Source organism: Cebidichthys violaceus, unplaced genomic scaffold (genome assembly GCF_023349555.1).
Source record: "Cebidichthys violaceus isolate CVI_PGR_0920_01 unplaced genomic scaffold, fCebVio1.0.p SCAF_14, whole genome shotgun sequence".
Classification (NCBI taxonomy): Eukaryota; Metazoa; Chordata; class Actinopteri; order Perciformes; family Stichaeidae; genus Cebidichthys; species Cebidichthys violaceus.
The window spans coordinates 14,107,503-14,127,903 of NW_027176307.1; the positions used below are offsets into that span (position 1 = coordinate 14,107,503).

The 20,401-nt window shown below is 43.8% G+C and overlaps 2 protein-coding genes across 2 annotated transcripts; both read right to left on the reverse strand.

Moving 5' to 3' along the window:
• Positions 1-5,162: 5,162 nt before the first annotated feature.
• LOC137871272 (uncharacterized) lies at positions 5,163-8,401 on the reverse strand. Its single transcript, XM_068709020.1, has 8 exons — positions 8,322-8,401; positions 7,854-8,177; positions 7,449-7,712; positions 7,262-7,315; positions 7,037-7,126; positions 6,924-6,952; positions 5,950-6,018; positions 5,163-5,661 (listed from the first exon to the last, which is right to left on the reverse strand). Exons 1-8 carry the CDS (start codon positions 8,383-8,385, stop codon positions 5,527-5,529), a joined length of 1,029 nt encoding a protein of 342 aa, XP_068565121.1. The 5' UTR covers positions 8,386-8,401; the 3' UTR covers positions 5,163-5,526.
• A 7,806-nt stretch (positions 8,402-16,207) lies between these two features.
• LOC137870845 (uncharacterized) lies at positions 16,208-18,628 on the reverse strand. The gene is made up of 7 exons (XM_068708298.1): positions 18,549-18,628; positions 18,081-18,404; positions 17,676-17,939; positions 17,489-17,542; positions 17,267-17,353; positions 17,133-17,161; positions 16,208-16,618 (listed from the first exon to the last, which is right to left on the reverse strand). Exons 1-7 carry the CDS (start codon positions 18,610-18,612, stop codon positions 16,580-16,582), a joined length of 861 nt encoding a protein of 286 aa, XP_068564399.1. The 5' UTR covers positions 18,613-18,628; the 3' UTR covers positions 16,208-16,579.
• Positions 18,629-20,401: the final 1,773 nt, after the last annotated feature.

The following is a 20,401-nucleotide window of genomic DNA, read 5'->3' on the forward strand; positions in this document are numbered from 1 at the left end:
TTTTAACTTTTATTCTCTCTGAGTTTCTTGTGGACGACAAGAGAGTGAAACACTTTGAAACTTTATAGTTTGACTTTATGAAAATCTACATTGTGATTGACAGGGAGTGTCAAATAAAATAGAGGAAGTTGACCCTCTAATGAGGACATGATGAACATGACTTTAACTTACAATAGGTTTATTATTAAAGATTCTACACATGCATACATAAATACACAACAATTCAAACATGCACTTAAAATATACAAGCACACGGTCTGCAAACACACATATATGCATGTACATGTACACATGCAGCTACTATCAGAGCCTGTTTAGTCTGCAGGAGTGAGGCGTCACCAACCAGCAGGCCGAGAGGAAGCGATGTAAGACTGATTCTGACATCATCATCTTTTTAGAACTTCTTAAATATTCAGATAGGAAACACATCCAGAGCTTAACACTTCAGTAAGTGTCACATTATTTCAGTTTTTAAGAAACAGATCAAATAATGACTTTTAAGATTAAAGCTAATAACGCTGAGTGGCAAGACTCTTGTCCACTGGTGTCCTCTGCATCGTCCCTCCAGTGGAGGAAACATGATGCGGAGCCACACAGGCTGTCCTACATGCTAGACAACCCAACAGAGGGACGGTTCACTACGAGAGCTGAGCACAGACAAGCTTGTAGTGTGGTCTGTGTGTTGGAGACAGACAGAACAACAACACATTATGTCATCATCTTGGTTCACTTTGGTTCCTGTTTTATTTGGAAGTTCCCTGCCTCTTGTGTCCTGTGTTTGCTTCACTTCCTGTCTCATTTGCGTTCATCCTCTGTCGTCTTTTCTTCAAGTGACACATTATAGAATTAAAAACACTTTAAAAAATAATGTTCAATCTTCATTGTCATCAGCCATAACAAAGGTATGATTGTTCAAGTTTCCATTAAGACTCAAAGCTCTGAAAATCAGAGACAAGATGAAGAAAAGATAATTGTTTATTATAAACGAATGATTATGAATGGAGATTTGTAATCAGGGGGCGTCGGCCCTAAACACTGGTGGAGGAGGCTGATGAAGTGATAAAGTTGATGAAGCTGATGAATCTGCTGTTGGGACGTCACCATGTGGGGGAAACAAAGAGAGAGGCCTTAACGTCAAGATAAAAGCCTAAACTGTGAATGTAAAATCTACATTGTGATTGACAGGGAGGGTCAAATAAAATAGAGGAAGTTGAGCGTGTGAAGATTGTTCGTTAAGATAAATGATTGCAGCAAAGCAACATGTGGAGTCTGAGACCTGTTGGTTCCTCGTTGTGTCTTTGCAGCTTTTCTGAGAAGTGAAGGAGAAGTGTTTTGGTGAGAATGTGGGTAACAACAGCAGCAGAGATCTGGAGGTTTGACCCTCTAATGAGGACATGATGAACATGAGTGATGAAGACGTTCACCAGGGTCTGACTCAACTGTCTCTAATAGTCTAAATGTTAACGTGGAGCTGAACCAGTTTGTTTTCAACCATAAAACTACAAAAGTTGATGTTTTATCAGAGTGTGTGTGACGTCACCACGTCAGGGTTTTAACGATGTGTGAGAATAACATGGAGTCATCTAACAGCTACAGTAAAGAGGTCATGAGCATCCAGTGAACCTCTACTGTACTCTACTATACTATGACCCTTTTCAACTGACTACTCTACCTTTTTTTTCATTACTTTTTTTTACTTTAAAAAAAAATCGACATGCTATACCAGGGGTCGGCAACCTTTGGCACGCGTGCCACGGGTGGCACGCCGCGGCATAAACACTGGCACGCTGGCACCTCAGTGTTAATACGATCCTCACTTTATCTGTCCCGTTTTCAAAATAAAAGTATCTGTCTCTGTGTCTGTGAGCGTTTGACTGCATGTATGTGTGACTGTGTCCTGCTTCTTTCGGTGTCGGCACTAGGACCCGGAGGACACCACTGCGTGCATTTGATGTTGGAGTGTGGCCATTGGTCAGTTAGGTTGCAGGCGCGCGAATTTCAAATCAAAGTGAGTGACCAAGCGCGCTGTCCGCTGTCTTCGTACAGCGCTGCGGGTCTCTCTCCCTCTCTCCGCTCACCGATCGCTACAATAACAGCTGTTTCCTCCGCAGACATGCAGACTTTAACTGGACAACAGCTGCTAGTAAAGACAACAAGGTCAGCAACGCCTGTCATCAGTTGTCCGCGTTAAATTAACCTGGTAGTCGATCGCGGGTGTCTACGTCATCGTTTCCAAACGTATGCGTTTCCTTCCGTCCACACGAATACGCTACCCGGAGTTTTCAAAGTTATCCGGCTTCGGGATCGTTTCTAAACTCCTCCGTTTACGGTGCTCCAAAACGCAGCGTAGTGCAGACGCTCAGTGTAACCGTAGCAAAACATATGCGTTTCCAAACGAAAACGGAGTAATGTGGATGTACTCTGAGTTAGACAGATGCTCTTTTTGAAAGCTTGCCAAATAAAGAAACGATCAAGTCACGAATAAAGGACATTCCCACGTCAGCTAGAAGTCAGCAGGTGTTCTCACACATGTGCTCAGCCCCACCTGCAGTCGGTTAACAACGGAGCACTCTGAGGCATGTTTGCATCTCAAAGTAACTAACTACAAGCCCCAGATCACAGAGCTCAGGGTCAAAGCAGGGCCAGGGATCACACTGACTGTCTGCTAGGCATCTGATCATTTGATGTTGCCTCAGCCTACACTTAGTTTTAGTTTAAATGTGTAGCTGTTTGTTCATGTCTTTGAAATGTTGATGTGGCTATTTTGTTAAGAATACAGATATACTGTTATTGTTTTGAGATGTGCTCTATGGATAGAATACAATTCCAGGTATATTGGAAATGTTTTGGTATTTTGTGTCATAATTTAACCTTGTGTTATTGTTGATAATGGCACACTAGATGAGAGGAAAATTTCAAACTGGCACTCCATGTCACAAAGGTTGCCGACCCCTGTGCTACATGCTATACTATGACTGTTTTCGACATAGTATAAAAAAAGACTTTAAATTATTTATTTTTTTAAACATACTATTGACTTTTTTTAACCATTGTTGACACACTACACTACGATTTTTTTAACTTACTATATATCTTTTGAAAACCATTTGACAAATTATTTAAAAAAAATACTATTATTAAAAAAAAAAATAGACTATACTATACGAAGATTTCATTTTTTAAGATATTATGCTATTACTTTTTTTTTTTATTCCACAAACTTTACTAGAACTAAACAAAAAAAAAATTCTACATACTATACTATGACTTTTTTCAACATACTAGCCATTTTGTTAACATAGTATACAATGACTTCAAAAAAAAATCTACATACTATTTATATTTACTTTTTTCAACACACTTAAAAAGAGTTCTATATGCTAAATGCTATACTATGACTTTTTTCGACATACTATAAAAAAGACTTTAAATTATTATTTTTTAAACATACTATATGATCTTAATGTCGACACAGAGCAGCTCAACTTCACCTCATCATTGATCTTCTGTTTAGTCACTGTTGGTGAAGATGGAGATGTTGTGAGAGACAACAAGAGTAAAATCAACTTCTTCAAATCATTGTCATCATAATTATTATAATGTTTCAGTTTATTGATCCAACAAGACAGTTTGAAAACATCATGATGTAAATACTCACTGGTGACAACAGACAGATCAACACCAGCATCTGGACCTTATTGTTGTCCTGATCTGAACTGTCTGCAGTAATAACGACCACCATCTTCATCTGTGACATTCTTTATAACCAGAGAACATTTCTCTGAAACACTCAGTCTGTCTGATTTAGCTTTGGCTGCTTCATCAATCTTCCCATCTTCAAACAGCGTTACTGTGTTTCCTGAATCAGTGAAGATCCATGTAGTACCGTCACACTGATTCTGATCATGTCTCACATTCTCACAAGGCAAAGTGACTTCATCTCCATCTCTGACAGTGAAGGATGAAGCTTCCACAGTTGCTGCTGTTGAGAAAATGTAAAAAATAAACATGAAATATGAATATAACTGTAAAGTTCATTCATAGTGTTGCGATAAGTTTGAATAAGTTTGCAAATGATTCTCATTCTTTGGTTTCCAAGAGTTCATAAAGTCTTCATGATGATTCAAACAGAACCTGCACACTTACCTCCAAAGCTCAACACCTGCAGCATCAGAAATGAAGACGTTACAATCCATCTGAATTCAGCCATCGTGCTTCTCTCTCGGTTTCACGCTCTCCACTGTCAAAGTCTAAGACGCGCTGCTTCTTAAACATGAACGCAGCATCTACTTCCTGTCTTCACTTCCTCACGATGACGTCGTCTCTCCTCTGTTGGCGGATGAATTGATGTGTGATTTTAACTTTTATTCTCTTTGAGTTTCTTGTGGACGTCAAGAGAGTGAAACACTTTGAAACTTAATTTGACTTTATTAAAATCTACATTGTGATTGACAGGGAGGGTCAAATAAAATAGAGGAAGTTGAGCGTGTGAAGATTGTTCGTTAAGATAAATGATTGCAGCAAAGCAACATGTGGAGTCTGAGACCTGTTGGTTCCTCGTTGTGTCTTTGCAGCTTTTCTGAGAAGTGAAGGAGAAGTGTTTTGGTGAGAATGTGGGTAACAACAGCAGCAGAGATCTGGAGGTTTGACCCTCTAATGAGGACATGATGAACATGAGTGATGAAGACGTTCACCAGGGTCTGACTCAACTGTCTCTAATAGTCTAAATGTTAACGTGGAGCTGAACTAGTTTGTTTTCAACCATAAAACTACAAAAGTTGATGTTTTATCAGAGTGTGTGTGACGTCACCACGTCAGGGTTTTAACGATGTGTGAGAATAACATGGAGTCATCTAACAGCTACAGTAAAGAGGTCATGATCATCCACAGTGAACGTCTGAACGCAGCCTGAGCTCACATCATTTTAGATGCATTCAAATGTTATTTAGAGAAAAGTTAGAGCCGTGTGCAAACGGAGGAGTTCAACTGAACAGAGGGACTTTTTACTGCGAGAGCTGAGCAGGAGCAAGTTTGTAGTGTGGTCAGTGACATCAGATCCATCAGTGGAGGTGTTTGTTATGAAGGATCTCTGGTGAGAAATATGAATGATTTAAGTTGTTGTGTTTGAAATGTGAGAAAGATGAGCAAGAAAACTGAGAACAGACTTTTTATTTGACCTTTATTTGACAGCAAAAATACAAAACACAGAATAAACCATCTCACTCAAAAGGTGTTAAAACCACACAAGGAAATACATTTGTATTCTTGTAAGTCGAAAACTTTACTCAAAACACAACACGGTCAAGTTTACTAAACTAAAAAAGCAATATTCACTTAAATGGGAACAAAATAAGAACCTTCATTGTCTCCATGCAGAACACATATTTATCCAAAATGTCTGCCTCCTCAACTCTCTCAATGCCGACATGTTTTCACAGCTGCTTGCTTTGGTCTTAACATTCTAAATCTATGATACAAACAGTCATGCGACTGTTAAAAAGAGCTCAACATTCAACAAGTGACGTCTTATTTCTTTGGTTTGTTGACGGTGGCGAAGAGCTGGCTGGGGTCAGCCGAGGCTGCGGCAGAAGAGGAGGGAAGTTTCACAGTGCTGTAGGTCACTGCGTCACCTTCATCCTCATCATCATGTTGAATGTGAGCCTGGAGAGAAAAAGAGGAAAACTCATAAACGACGTACAAATAAACTTAATCTGACAGGAGTTCTGAAAAATCCACATTTTTCTGCTTTATAACGGATGAAATGTTCCCTGTGCTTCAGCTTTTCTCTGCTGATTAGATCATGAAATATCTGATGGTGGCTCCATTCTACAGGGAAGGTGAAGGGGCCACAGACAAAAACACAGCGGTTCATCCCCTGGTGACCATGAATATTTACAGTCAATGTCACGTCAACCTGATCATGACGTCATCACTACTCAGACAGCTCACCTGGGCTTTACTGTTGGTCTTCTTGGTGTAGCTGACGGAGGCGTAGGAAACACCTTCTTCAGGATCAGCCTGCACAGAGAAGACATTACATTACAGTCATTTAGCAGACGCTTTTATCAAAAGCGATTTACAAGAAGTGTATTCAACAAAGGTATTCAAGAGAACTATAGTCACCAGAAGTCATAAGTACATCTCCTTTTTTAAACGAGCATCTAAGAGCATGAAGCAGAGCAAAAGTACAGAGCAGAAACAAACTAGTATGAATACAATAAGTGTTGAGTGGAAGGCTCAGGGTAGCACTTCTTGAAGAGGTGAGTCTTCAGCCTGATGAAAGATGGGCAGCGACTCTGCTGTCCTGACGTCATTCCACCACTGTGGGGCCAGGACAGAAGACAGACGTGACCGGGTCGATCGGCCGCAGGGACGATGGGTGTAGGCGGGGGTGTAGGGCTTGACCGTGGCCTGGAGATAGGAAGGAGCTGTTCCTTTCACTGCCCTGTATTCCAGCACCAGAGTCTTAAACTGGATGAGCTCTTACAGGGAGCCAGTGTAGAGAACGGAGAAAGGAAGTTGTGTGGGAGAACTTGGGGCGATTGAACACCAGGCGAGCTGAAGCTTTCTGGACGAACTCCAGAGGTCTGATCGCCGACGCCGGGGCTCTGGTGAGTAGAGAGTGTCAGTAGTCCAGGCGGGAGATGAAGAGAGCCTGGATGAGAACCAGCTGGGTGTCGTCGGCATAACAATGGTAGGAGAAGTCATGCGAGCGAATAACAGAACCCAGAGATGTTGTGTAGAGCGAGAAGAGAAGGGGGCCCAGGACTGAACCTTGTGGAACCCCCAAGACAACATCATGGCTGCTCAGTGACTCACTGACTCACTTTTTCATGTGTAGAGTTACACAGTTAATAAAACCCTGCTTTGATGTATAAAATCACGATTGTATGAACGTTTGATTATCCAGATTTTAAACTCACCACGTCGTCACCCGTCTTTGTTCTGTTCCCTGAAAAGACAAAACAAAGAGAACTGGGTTTAGCTTCCAGTGAAATTCTAAGTTTATTAAACTGTGATCTGTGAATGTTCTCACCTTTAGTTCTCTTCCATGTGATGACAGACACAGTGATGATCAAGACTGCTGCAACACCCACAGACACAAAGAGAAGAATCCACCACCAGCCTGAGAAGAGAAGAGTTAAATATGGTCAGAGGGTTTGATGATGACGAGGTGTTTGTCAGCGTCTTCTTGTGTTGTCTCTATCTCTGTGATTTTGTCTTTTCTAAATGTAAATGTACTTCTGTTCTGTTCACTCACCTTCTGGTTTCTCATTCGTGTTGATTTCAGATGTTTTGTTGAAAATGCAGCAAACTGTACAGTTAGAAACAAACTCAAGCATCTGACGTCATGATTAAAGAACGATGTGATTTAAAAAGCTCCAATATCAACAAATACTTTGTGTGATCATCCACAAGAGATTTTAAACAGCTCATCATATTCTCACCTGAGGACTGAGGAGGGCTGAAGGTGAACTGATGCACTTCTCCACCGACAATACGAGTCACTTCACATTTCAATAAAGACTTTGACTTCTGATCAAGGTGAGATTGTTTCATTCTCAACCAGGCTGAACATGTGGAGTCATCTTGTGATGTCTCCACATCATTCTGATCATCCTCATACAACCACTTCACTCTGTATTTACACCATCTTAATGTTGACACAGAGCAGCTCAACTTCACCTCATCATTGATCTTCTGTTCAGTCACTGTTGGTGAAGATGGAGACGTTGTGAGAGACAACAAGAGTAAAATCAACTTCTTGAAATCACTGTCATCATAATTATTATAATGTTTCAGTTCATTGATCCAAAAAGACAGTTTGAAAACATCATGATGTAAATACTCACTGGTGACAACAGACAGATAAACCACAGCATCTTCACCTTCTTGTTTTCCTGATCTGAACTGTCTGCAGTCATAACGACCACCATCTTCATCTGTGACCTTCTTTATAACCAGAGAACATTTCTCTGAAACACTCAGTCTGTCTGATTTAGCTTCTGCTGCTTCATGAATCTTCCCATGTTCAAACAGCGTTACTGTGTTTCCTGAATCAATGAAGAACCATGTAGTACCATCACACTGATTCTGATCATGTCTCACATTCTCACAAGGCAAAGTGACTTCATCTCCATCTCTGACAGTGACGGATGGAGGTTTCCAAATTGCTGCTGTTGAGAAAATGTAAAAAAATAAACATGAAATATGAATAGTGTTGCGATAAGTTTAAATAAGTTTGCAAATGATTCTCATTCTTTGGTTTCCAAGAGTTCATAAAGTCTTCATGATGATTCAAACAGAACCTGCACACTTACCTCTAAAGCTCAACACCTGCAGCATCAGAAATGAAGACGTTACAATCCATCTGAATTCAGCCATCGTGCTTCTCTCTCGGTTTCACGCTCTCCACTGTCAAAGTCTAAGACGCTCTGCTTCTTAAACATGAACGCAGCATCTACTTCCTGTCTTCACTTCCTCACGATGACGTCGTCTCTCCTCTGTTGGCGGATGAATTGATGCGTGATTTTAACTTTTATTCTCTCTGAGTTTCTTGTGGACGACAAGAGAGTGAAACACTTTGAAACTTTATAGTTTGACTTTATTAAAACCTACATTGTGATTGACAGGGAGGGTCAAATAAAATAGAGGAAGTTGACCCTCTAATGAGGACATGATGAACATGACTTTAACTTACAGTAGGTTTATTATTAAAGATTCTACACATGCATACATAAATACACAAAAATTCAAACATGCACATAAAATATACAAGCACACGGTCTGCAAACACACATATATGCATGTACATGTACACATGCAGCTACTATCAGAGCCTGTTTAGTCTGCAGGAGTGAGGCGTCACCAACCAGCAGGCCGAGAGGAAGCGATGTAAGACTGATTCTGACATCATCATCTTTTTATAACTTCTCAAATATTCAGATAGGAAACACATCCAGAGCTTAACACTTCAGTAAGTGTCACATTATTTCAGTTTTTAAGAAACAGATCAAATAATGACTTTTAAGATTAAAGCTAATAACGCTGAGTGGCAAGACTCTTGTCCACTGGTGTCCTCTGCATCGTCCCTCCAGTGGAAGAAACATGATGCGGAGCCACACAGGCTGTCCTACATGCTAGACAACCCAACAGACGGACGGTTCACTACGAGAGCTGAGCACAGACAAGCTTGTAGTGTGGTCTGTGTGTTGGAGACAGACAGAACAACAACACATTATGTCATCATCTTGGTTCACTTTGGTTCCTGTTTTATTTTGAAGTTCCCTGCCTCTTGTGTCCTGTGTTTGCGTCACTTCCTGTCTCATTTGCGTTCATCCTCTGTCGTCTTTTCTTCAAGTGACACATTATAGAACTAAAAACACTTTAAAAAATGTTTTTCAATCTTCATTGTCATCAGCCATAACAAAGGTATGATTCTTCAAGTTTCCATTAAGACTCAAAGCTCTGAAAATCAGAGACAAGATGTAGAAAAGATAATTGTTAATTATAAACGGATGATTATTGTAGCACCCCGTTGCCACAGAGACCCGGTTCAAACACCGTGAAGGCATGTACAGGCAAGAGGCAGCGTTGTTTATGAAAATAGCAAACTTTATTAGAACAATAACTATTTGCGTTAGTCAATGACAGCTGGTTTGGTGGGCAGGAGGAGTTCACAGACCATGTGCCAGGATAGGCACCACAAACAATTTAAAGAAAAAGAAAAGAAACAAAAGACCAAGGCAGTGTCCCACTAGCGGCTGTCCATCAACCCAGCCACCCCCACTTGGATTCCCCCCCCACAGCTACAATTGGGTGTACAGCTCAGGAAGCTCTGAAACCAACCATCCCCCAAACACACGCCGTCCCCTCTGTACAGGATGCCTCCCAGACACTGAGCTCCCGACGCAACCCTACAATGCGCCCCACACTACGTCTCCGCTCGTTGCGAGAGAGAAAGCGAACGGATTCCCGGCACACCCGCTCGTGGCGGCGGAGACAAAGAACGGGCTCTCGGCACACCGCTCGTGACGGCGGCGAGAAAGAGAAAAAGAACACGATTTGCCAGCAGGTGCATCTTTTCACCTAATCAGAGCCCGTGCAACCCATAACCCGTCCGGCGGACCCAATCGTTTTCTCCCCGTCAGTTTCATTTGGTTACATTCACCCCCCCTCTAAATCACTCAGTGTCCCACTGATGGCCTATGTCCCATCCAGATCCCACATCACCCTTCCCTAATCTTTCAGCTAACCCTGTAAAAACCTGTTTCAACACCGCCACGCAAGTCTGCTGCAACTGCGCCACTCCTACAGGAGCCCCTCCCTTCTCCCTTAGATGGCTTACCACAGACCTCGGCAGCCGGTGCGGGTTAGAATGAACCCCAGCAGTAGCACGCTTGGACCTTCGAAGTAGAGGTGATGGCGAAGGCCCAGGTGATGGCATTGGATGAGGTGACCTCCCACCTGCACTTACTTCCTCCTCGCCTACCAGGAGGGTAGCCCCCGTTGGATGGGGGGGAGACAGCTCTTCCAAGCCAACTGCCCCCTCTCTTTCCCCTTCCCCTTTTTCCTCCAAAACGCTCCCTTGCACACCCGGGACATCAGCCCCAATGATCGCCAGCAGAGAGTCGTCCGATTCGGACTCTACATCAGGCAGTGAGGACTTAGCCACCCCCTGAACCCCCGGTTTCTGCACATCCATCTTGATGCTTGGACCACAAATACGCAACTCATTCCTGTGCAGGTTGCGTTGCGGTTTTGAAAAATCAATCGGGACAACTGAATACACAGGAAGGTCACCACCCAGCTGAGCTATAACTCGGTGAGGGGTGGAGAGCCATACATCCTGAATCTTATGCCTACCAGCAAACTGACGATGCCTTACATACATTAATTGGCCTCGCTGTAAAGGATGAACACCTACCGGCGTGCCTGCATACCTTTTGCGAGCTTCCGCTGCCTGCTCCATGTTCTTTCTGGCCTGAGCGTAGGCACAGCCCAACCTCCTCTGATGTTCCTCAACCCACTCATGCACATTACCCTCAAAATCCTCCCTATCCTGTCCCAGCCAGACATCCAGCGGAACCACTGGAGCCCTCCCGAACATGAGGAAATACGGTGAGTAACCAGTACTTTGATGTTCAGTGGTATTATAAGCGTACACCAGCTCCGGAAGGTACTCAACCCACCTCCTTTTCTGCTCCGGGCGCACGGTCCGCAGCAGATCATGCAGCGTCCTATTAAACCGCTCACACTGTCTGTTCCCCTGGGCATGATATGGGGTTGTTTGACTTTTTTTCATCCCATAAAAACCACAGAGACACTGGACAACCTCAGCCTCAAAGCATTTCCCCTGGTCAGAGTGCAACCTTGAAGGGACCCCATAGGGCTGAATCCAATATTTGACCAGGGTCTTTGCAACTGTTACCGCACGCTGATCCCTGGTTGGCACCGCAACCGTAAATTTGGAGAACACATTGGTAAAAACCAAGACATTCTCTCGTCCGTCTGACGACGATTCCAACACGGTGAAGTCCATTGCAACTACCTCAAGTGGCCTAAAAGCCAACAAACTCCCCAACGCTGCAACCACCTTTGGCTGTGGTGCTTTAGAAACAATACACCGTTTACAAGTCTTACAAAAAGCCTCAACATCTGCGAACATTCCAGGCCAATAGCACCGACTTCGAACCAACTTGAATGTTCTTTCCACCCCTTGGTGCCCATGATCAGTGTGCATGCGAGCAAGCACCTCTCGGTGTAGTACCGCTGGCAACAAAAGCTGCTTAATCGGTCCTTCCTTCTGATCACACAGCGTCCTGTACAACACACCCCCCTGCTCCACAATCCTTCCCCACTGTCTCAAAAGTCCAATGGTTCTGTCACATTCCTGCAACCTCTCGTCCCTACAAGGTTTCACACCCCTCACACAGTATGTTCGAAAAGACGATATTACAGAATCTACCTGCTGCAGACTAGCCAAGGCAGACATGTCAAATGAGGGAAAGCTAGACATAGAAGCTTGCTAGGGGCTGACACTAGTCTCCTGACACAGAGCTGTCCGATGGGATTTGGACAGAACACTACGTGTGTCCTGAAAACTTTGTGCCACCCTTTCCCCCTCTGTCCCCTTCTGCTCCGCATATTGCCTGGAGAGAGCATCCGCCCCCGCATTCTGACTACCCGGCCGATACACCAGCTGAAAATCAAACTGAGCAAGTTCAGACACCCATCGCTGTTCTACAGCTCCAAGCTTTGCGGTGTTCAAATGGCTTAGCGGGTTGTTATCGGTAAACACTGTGAACTTGTTCCCAATTAAATAGTCCTTAAATTTATCCGTAACCGCCCACTTCAACCCCAACAACTCGAGTTTCATGGCGCTATAGTTCTCCATATTCCGCTCCGACGCCCGGAGGCCACGACTTGCGTATGCAACCGGCCGTCGCTGTCCCTCTCCCTCTTGTGACAAAACAGCCCCCAACCCTTGGTGGCTAGCGTCAATCACCAGGAAGAAAGGCTTGTTAAAATCTGCATACCCCAACACGGGAGCGGAAATTAATTTTTGTTTTAATGCTTCAAAAGCATCTTCACAGGTTGCATCCCACATCCGGCCAAACACAGGGGTCGAAGAGGCTTTCCTCCCCCCTTTTTCTGACAGCTGTGTGGACAGAGCGTGGAGTGGGGCTGCCAATTTAGCAAAGTTTCTCACAAACCTCCTGTAGAAACTCGCGAAACCCAGGAACAATTTCAACTCCACCACACTCCGTGGTCGACGCCACTCTGCAACCACTCGGATCTTCCCATGATCAGTAGCCACTCCAGTAGCTGATATGACATGTCCCAGGTAAACAACTTCTGACTGAAAGAATGAGCACTTACTCAACTTGACCTTGAAATTAAACTGCCCCAGCCGGGACAACACCAAATCTAGGCACTCCAGGTGCTGCTCAATGGTAGACGAAAACACCACAATGTCATCCAGATACAGGAGAAGCGACTGGAACCTCTGGTCCCCCAAAATTCGTTCCATCAACCGCTGAAAGGTACCTGGCGCATTACAGAGCCCAAATGGCATCCATGTAAATTCATACAGGCCAAAAGGAGTGCAAAATGCAGTCTTACTACAATCTTTCTCAGCCACCCCCACTTGATGGTACCCACTCGCCAGGTCCAGGGTGGTAAACCACCTTGCCCCACTCAAAGCATCCAAGGACTCTTCGATACGTGGAAGAGGGAAAGCATCTTGGCGTGTTCTTGCATTAAGCTGCCTGTAATCCACACAAAGCCTTAGCGACCCATCCTTCTTCCTCACCATCACCAAGGGAGAGGAGAAGGGACTACTGCTTTCCCTGATAATGCCCTGCTGCAATAGCTGTGCTATATGCGCTTTGACTTCCTCATACTGACTTGGGGGTATACGCCGGTAGCGCTGCCTAACCGGGACGTCATCCAGGACTGGAATCTCATGCTCTATCACGTTCATAAATCCCAAATCCATGTCTGACCTTGCGAAGACCCCAGAATGTTTACTCAGGAGCTGCCTCACTTTCCGTACCTGTTCAACAGTCAGTCCTGGAAATTCCTGTGCGGCTACCTCCGGGGGCAGCTGCTGCCGCTCCGCATCCCCCCCAGCCCGTTCGCACAACAAGACTCGCTCTTCCTGCGGTCCTACTCGTTCAAATGCTACAGGGACAGTACCACCCGACACCACTTCCACCGACTGTATTGAGCCAAGACAGGTCTGAGATTCAATATTCGCATCCACATGCCCTACATTCACCACTGGTACTGCAACCTGTCCATTCTCCACTGGAACTACTGCACTGGAAACGAGCAACTCCCCCGGGAGGCTCCCCTCCCCTGCCCCTTATGACTCTACACACACAAATGAGCCTGACAAAGCCTGCCCAGGTGGAACTGACACGGGTACAAAACACATTGATCCAGCCGGAAAGCGGAAAGGTACGGTGGAATAGGCAAAGCCTATAGGTGAAACAGCCTGCTCCCGCTGGCAAACCGACAACGCCAAACCCCAAACTTCATCCAAATCAGACGCAGAATCCTGCTCTGCATCTGATGCCGACTGCTCCATTTCATAAAACCGCTTAATTACGTTCATGCCCAATATGCAAGGAACAGCTATTTTCCGATGTAATGTCGCTGTGTCCGTAGGGTCCCGAACAACCAGAATGCTCCTCCCATTTGCAATCTTGCCCAAGGCACAGACATCCCTCTCGAAATACCCCAAGTAAGGAATGCCCATCCCATTAGCCGCCGACAGGGAAAGCCACTCACAGGTTTTAAGAGTTGGCCTAAAATGCTGCTCAAAAAATGTCTCTGTAATAGTTGACACGTTAGACCCAGTGTCTAGGAGGCATTTAACCTTCACACCACCCAACACAATTTCCACAGTTGGACATCTGCCCACCAAACATTCATATTCCTCCTTTGAAACTTCCAAGTGTGAGCCCGACTGAACCTCACCTGTAGCTGGACTCATTACCACGGGGGGGAGAGTTTCCCTGCTGCTCAGCTACATGGGCAAACCTGTTACGGGTGACCTCATTGCGCACCGCCGAAGCTGCCCTTCTGTTTGGAGCCCCTACCCGACACTGTCGCGCCATGTGACCCGCGACCCGACATTTAAAACATATAGGCTGACCATCAGCGTCAAACCTTGGCTGCTCCCCACGTACCCCCGCCCGGCTAATCCCTAGACCGGATAAATCAGACACTTTTCGTGCCAAATCAAAAATCTGAGCCTGCTGTTGCTTCAGCGTGCTCTCAATCTGGACCTGCTGCTGCTTTAAAGTTTGCAGAATTTCCACCATCAGTGGGTCAGGTTCAGGGAGGGCAGCCGCAACAACTACATTGGACTCCACAGCTCCTGCTCCTATCTCGCATGAGCTTATCACCCGACGACTCTGACCCGCTGGCCCCCCATCTTCCCACCTCAACGCCTCCTCGCGTAACTCAAAGAAAGGGATTTTAGTATTCTGCCGAATCACCTTCTTTAGCTCCCTACGTAGTGCTAGATCCCGAACATTCTCTGCAAATTGATCACGTAAAGCAAAGTCACTACACCAGGCCTGCTTGATGTCACAATGATTAATATCATCAATGATAGCCATCAGCCCGTGCGAATATTCTCTGACAGATTCCCCTTCTCGCTGCCTCCGATCAAAGAATAGTTTTTGCAATCTGGTCAATGAATCAGGCTGCCCATATACTTCCTTCAAAATCTCCAGAATGCGCCTAGGGTCTCTCCTCTCGCTCTGAGACCGATATCGTATCTCCTGTCTGGCTTCCCCACCCAAATGGTCATAAATGTACATAGCCTTTTCAGTATCCTCAAAATGACGGTAACCCAAAACTGCATTTATTTCATCAAACCACTCATAAAACTCAGCACAGGACCCCCCATTGAAAAGCGGACACTTTTTTTCTTTTGGTACATAAATGACACGCTCTCTAAGCCTGGGACCAGCATCACCCTCTACTGTTGGCTGTTGCAACTGTGTATTCAAGGAGTCATTAAGGTCCTTTAAGGCCGACATAGCTGCCTTGTCTGCCACCGCCCTCTTCTTCAGGGCCTGTAGCTCCTCTTGAAGATCTTCCATCTTCACAGTTCACCCGTCCACTCCAGCTGACGGCCCGGCTCTTCTAGCTGTGTAGACTTCGTGAGACCCACTGCCTTGGTCTAAAATCTATTGCCTTCCCACCAGTCCTGCCCCTCCAGCACTAGGCCCAACCAGACTGCCACTGCCTAACTTGACCCTACTCACAGTTTTTTCAACACACTAAACTATGACTTCAAAAAAAAAAGTTCTATATGCTACATGCTATACTATAACTGTTTTCGACATACTATAAAAAAAGACTTTAAATTATTATTTTTAAACATACTATATGACTTTTTTTAAACCATTGTTGACAGACAACATGAAGCATTTCAAAATTAAAGTTCTTCAAAATCTCATGCATGAGCTAAATTCAAATCACATTCATGAGACAATTTGTCTAATTTCAGATTAGATTTCAGACCAATATGTTTGAATTAAATCAATCAGAATCACTTCCTCTGGACACTGAGGGACAAACGTGATGCGAATCGGCTGCAGCCTAAAAAAATGAAACATAAATCTTAATTTCACAGCTACATTTTTCAACAGGAGGCCAGTTTATATTTAGGATTAGATTCAGCTTTATTGTTATTGAACAGAGTACAAATACTGAGATAATGAAATGCAGTTTAACCAGCGGTGCAAAAAGCAGTTAAGAGCAGAGTAACATATATTATTATGTAATACATAGAATGAACAGTAGGGGGTAGATATGAATACTTTAAGATATAAGCAGCAGTTACAGTAGGCAGTGCTGGTATAAGTATAACATATATAGTGCATGTGTATAAAATGATATATGTATATATATATGCAGCTTTGCACAGAAAACATCTGGATGATTCTTCAGTCCTGGACTACGATGTCCGGATGTTGAACAGCAGTGGACTCTGTGGTGGGTTGATGTTGTTCATCAGTCCAGTGAGACGGAGGCAGAAGGGTCTCCATCGTTTTCATAGTTCACCGTCATCTTCATCTTCATCATTACGCTCCTGTAAACAAACAACAACAACAACAACAACACACTTGAGATTCTGGGTGAACACGGAGCAAATCGATTTATACAGAATCACAGAGCAGCTCCAGAGGAACAGCTGGGCTTCAGTGCCTTGCTCAAGGGGAACCAGAGTGATGGTTGTTGGAGCAGATGAGAGCATTCACTTCAAACACACTCTTTATCTTCAAAGGCTTCCACTGCTCCACATTGACAGAATACACCAGGAAATCCAAACTATCCCCTCATTCACCTCCATTGAACTGGATTCATGCAGAGGTGTTGACTCAACTCTATGGTCACTGTGGAGCTTTTTCTTTGTTACAATAGATTTCATTTTGGTTGATATTTTCTGATTTAGCTTCTCCTAATGAAGCTTAAAACACAACTGTGAAACGATGACTTCATTTCAACTCATTCAGCACTGTTTATCCTCATGCTGCATCTTCATCTGTCTTTAGTAGATCCACTGATTTCACTCTGTGACATCATCAATCACTGTTTAAACTCACAATGTTTCCTTCCATCCCACTTTTGTTCCCTGAAAACACACAGAAAGAAAAAAGAGTCGACTTTCGCTTCAACGGTCAAATTGAGGTTCATCAAAACTTCTTGTTTGTAGAAGTTTCATCCTGAATGTTGTCACCTTTAGTTCTTGTCCAGACGTTGACTGAAACAACACTTATTATAAGAGCTGCTAAACCCACAGGAACGACGATCAACCTCCACCAGCCTGAGAAGAGAAGAGTTAAATATGGTCAGAGGGTTTGATGATGACGAGGTGTTTGTCAGCGTCTTCTTGTGTTGTCTCTATCTCTGTGATTTTGTCTTTTCTAAATGTAAATGTACTTCTGTTCTGTTCACTCACCTTCTGGTTTCTCATTCGTGTTGATTTCAGATGTTTTGTTGAAAATGCAGCAAACTGTACAGTTAGAAACAAACTCAAGCATCTGACGTCATGATTAAAGAACGATGTGATTTAAAAAGCTCCAATATCAACAAATACTTTGTGTGATCATCCACAAGAGATTTTAAACAGCTCATCATATTCTCACCTGAGGACTGAGGAGGGCTGAAGGTGAACTGATGCACTTCTCCACCGACAATACGAGTCACTTCACATTTCAATAAAGACTTTGACTTCTGATCAAGGTGAGATTGTTTCATTCTCAACCAGGCTGAACATGTGGAGTCATCTTGTGATGTCTCCACATCATTCTGATCATCCTCATACAACCACTTCACTCTGTATTTACACCATCTTAATGTTGACACAGAGCAGCTCAACTTCACCTCATCATTGATCTTCTGTTCAGTCACTGTTGGTGAAGATGGAGACGATGTGAGAGACAACAAGAGTAAAATCAACTTCTTGAAATCACTGTCATCATAATTATTATAATGTTTCAGTTCATTGATCCAAAAAGACAGTTTGAAAACATCATGATGTAAATACTCACTGGTGACAACAGACAGATAAACCACAGCATCTTCACCTTCTTGTTTTCCTGATCTGAACTGTCTGCAGTCATAACGACCACCATCTTCATCTGTGACCTTCTTTATAACCAGAGAACATTTCTCTGAAACACTCAGTCTGTCTGATTTAGCTTCTGCTGCTTCATGAATCTTCCCATGTTCAAACAGCGTTACTGTGTTTCCTGAATCAATGAAGAACCATGTAGTACCATCACACTGATTCTGATCATGTCTCACATTCTCACAAGGCAAAGTGACTTCATCTCCATCTCTGACAGTGACGGATGGAGGTTTCCAAATTGCTGCTGTTGAGAAAATGTAAAAAAATAAACATGAAATATGAATAGTGTTGCGATAAGTTTAAATAAGTTTGCAAATGATTCTCATTCTTTGGTTTCCAAGAGTTCATAAAGTCTTCATGATGATTCAAACAGAACCTGCACACTTACCTCTAAAGCTCAACACCTGCAGCATCAGAAATGAAGACGTTACAATCCATCTGAATTCAGCCATCGTGCTTCTCTCTCGGTTTCACGCTCTCCACTGTCAAAGTCTAAGACGCTCTGCTTCTTAAACATGAACGCAGCATCTACTTCCTGTCTTCACTTCCTCACGATGACGTCGTCTCTCCTCTGTTGGCGGATGAATTGATGCGTGATTTTAACTTTTATTCTCTCTGAGTTTCTTGTGGACGACAAGAGAGTGAAACACTTTGAAACTTTATAGTTTGACTTTATTAAAACCTACATTGTGATTGACAGGGAGGGTCAAATAAAATAGAGGAAGTTGACCCTCTAATGAGGACATGATGAACATGACTTTAACTTACAGTAGGTTTATTATTAAAGATTCTACACATGCATACATAAATACACAAAAATTCAAACATGCACATAAAATATACAAGCACACGGTCTGCAAACACACATATATGCATGTACATGTACACATGCAGCTACTATCAGAGCCTGTTTAGTCTGCAGGAGTGAGGCGTCACCAACCAGCAGGCCGAGAGGAAGCGATGTAAGACTGATTCTGACATCATCATCTTTTTATAACTTCTCAAATATTCAGATAGGAAACACATCCAGAGCTTAACACTTCAGTAAGTGTCACATTATTTCAGTTTTTAAGAAACAGATCAAATAATGACTTTTAAGATTAAAGCTAATAACGCTGAGTGGCAAGACTCTTGTCCACTGGTGTCCTCTGCATCGTCCCTCCAGTGGAGGAAACATGATGCGGAGCCACACAGGCTGTCCTACATGCTAGACAACCCAACAGAGGGACGGTTCACTACGAGAGCTGAGCACAGACAAGCTTGTAGTGTGGTCTGTGTGTTGGAGACAGACAGAACAACAACACATTATGTCATCATCTTGGTTCACTTTGGTTCCTGTTTTATTTTGAAGTTCCCTGCCTCTTGTGTCCTGTGTTTGCGTCACTTCCTGTCTCATTTGCGTTCATCCTCTGTCGTCTTTTCTTCAAGTGACACATTATAGAACTAAAAACACTTTAAAAAATGTTTTTCAATCTTCATTGTCATCAGCCATAACAAAGGTATGATTCTTCAAGTTTCCATTAAGACTCAAAGCTCTGAAAATCAGAGACAAGATGTAGAAAAGATAATTGTTAATTATAAACGGATGATTATTGTAGCACCCCGTTGCCACAGAGACCCGGTTCAAACACCGTGAAGGCATGTACAGGCAAGAGGCAGCGTTGTTTATGAAAATAGCAAACTTTATTAGAACAATAACTATTTGCGTTAGTCAATGACAGCTGGTTTGGTGGGCAGGAGGAGTTCACAGACCATGTGCCAGGATAGGCACCACAAACAATTTAAAGAAAAAGAAAAGAAACAAAAGACCAAGGCAGTGTCCCACTAGCGGCTGTCCATCAACCCAGCCACCCCCACTTGGATTCCCCCCCCACAGCTACAATTGGGTGTACAGCTCAGGAAGCTCTGAAACCAACCATCCCCCAAACACACGCCGTCCCCTCTGTACAGGATGCCTCCCAGACACTGAGCTCCCGACGCAACCCTACAATGCGCCCCACACTACGTCTCCGCTCGTTGCGAGAGAGAAAGCGAACGGATTCCCGGCACACCCGCTCGTGGCGGCGGAGACAAAGAACGGGCTCTCGGCACACCGCTCGTGACGGCGGCGAGAAAGAGAAAAAGAACACGATTTGCCAGCAGGTGCATCTTTTCACCTAATCAGAGCCCGTGCAACCCATAACCCGTCCGGCGGACCCAATCGTTTTCTCCCCGTCAGTTTCATTTGGTTACATTCACCCC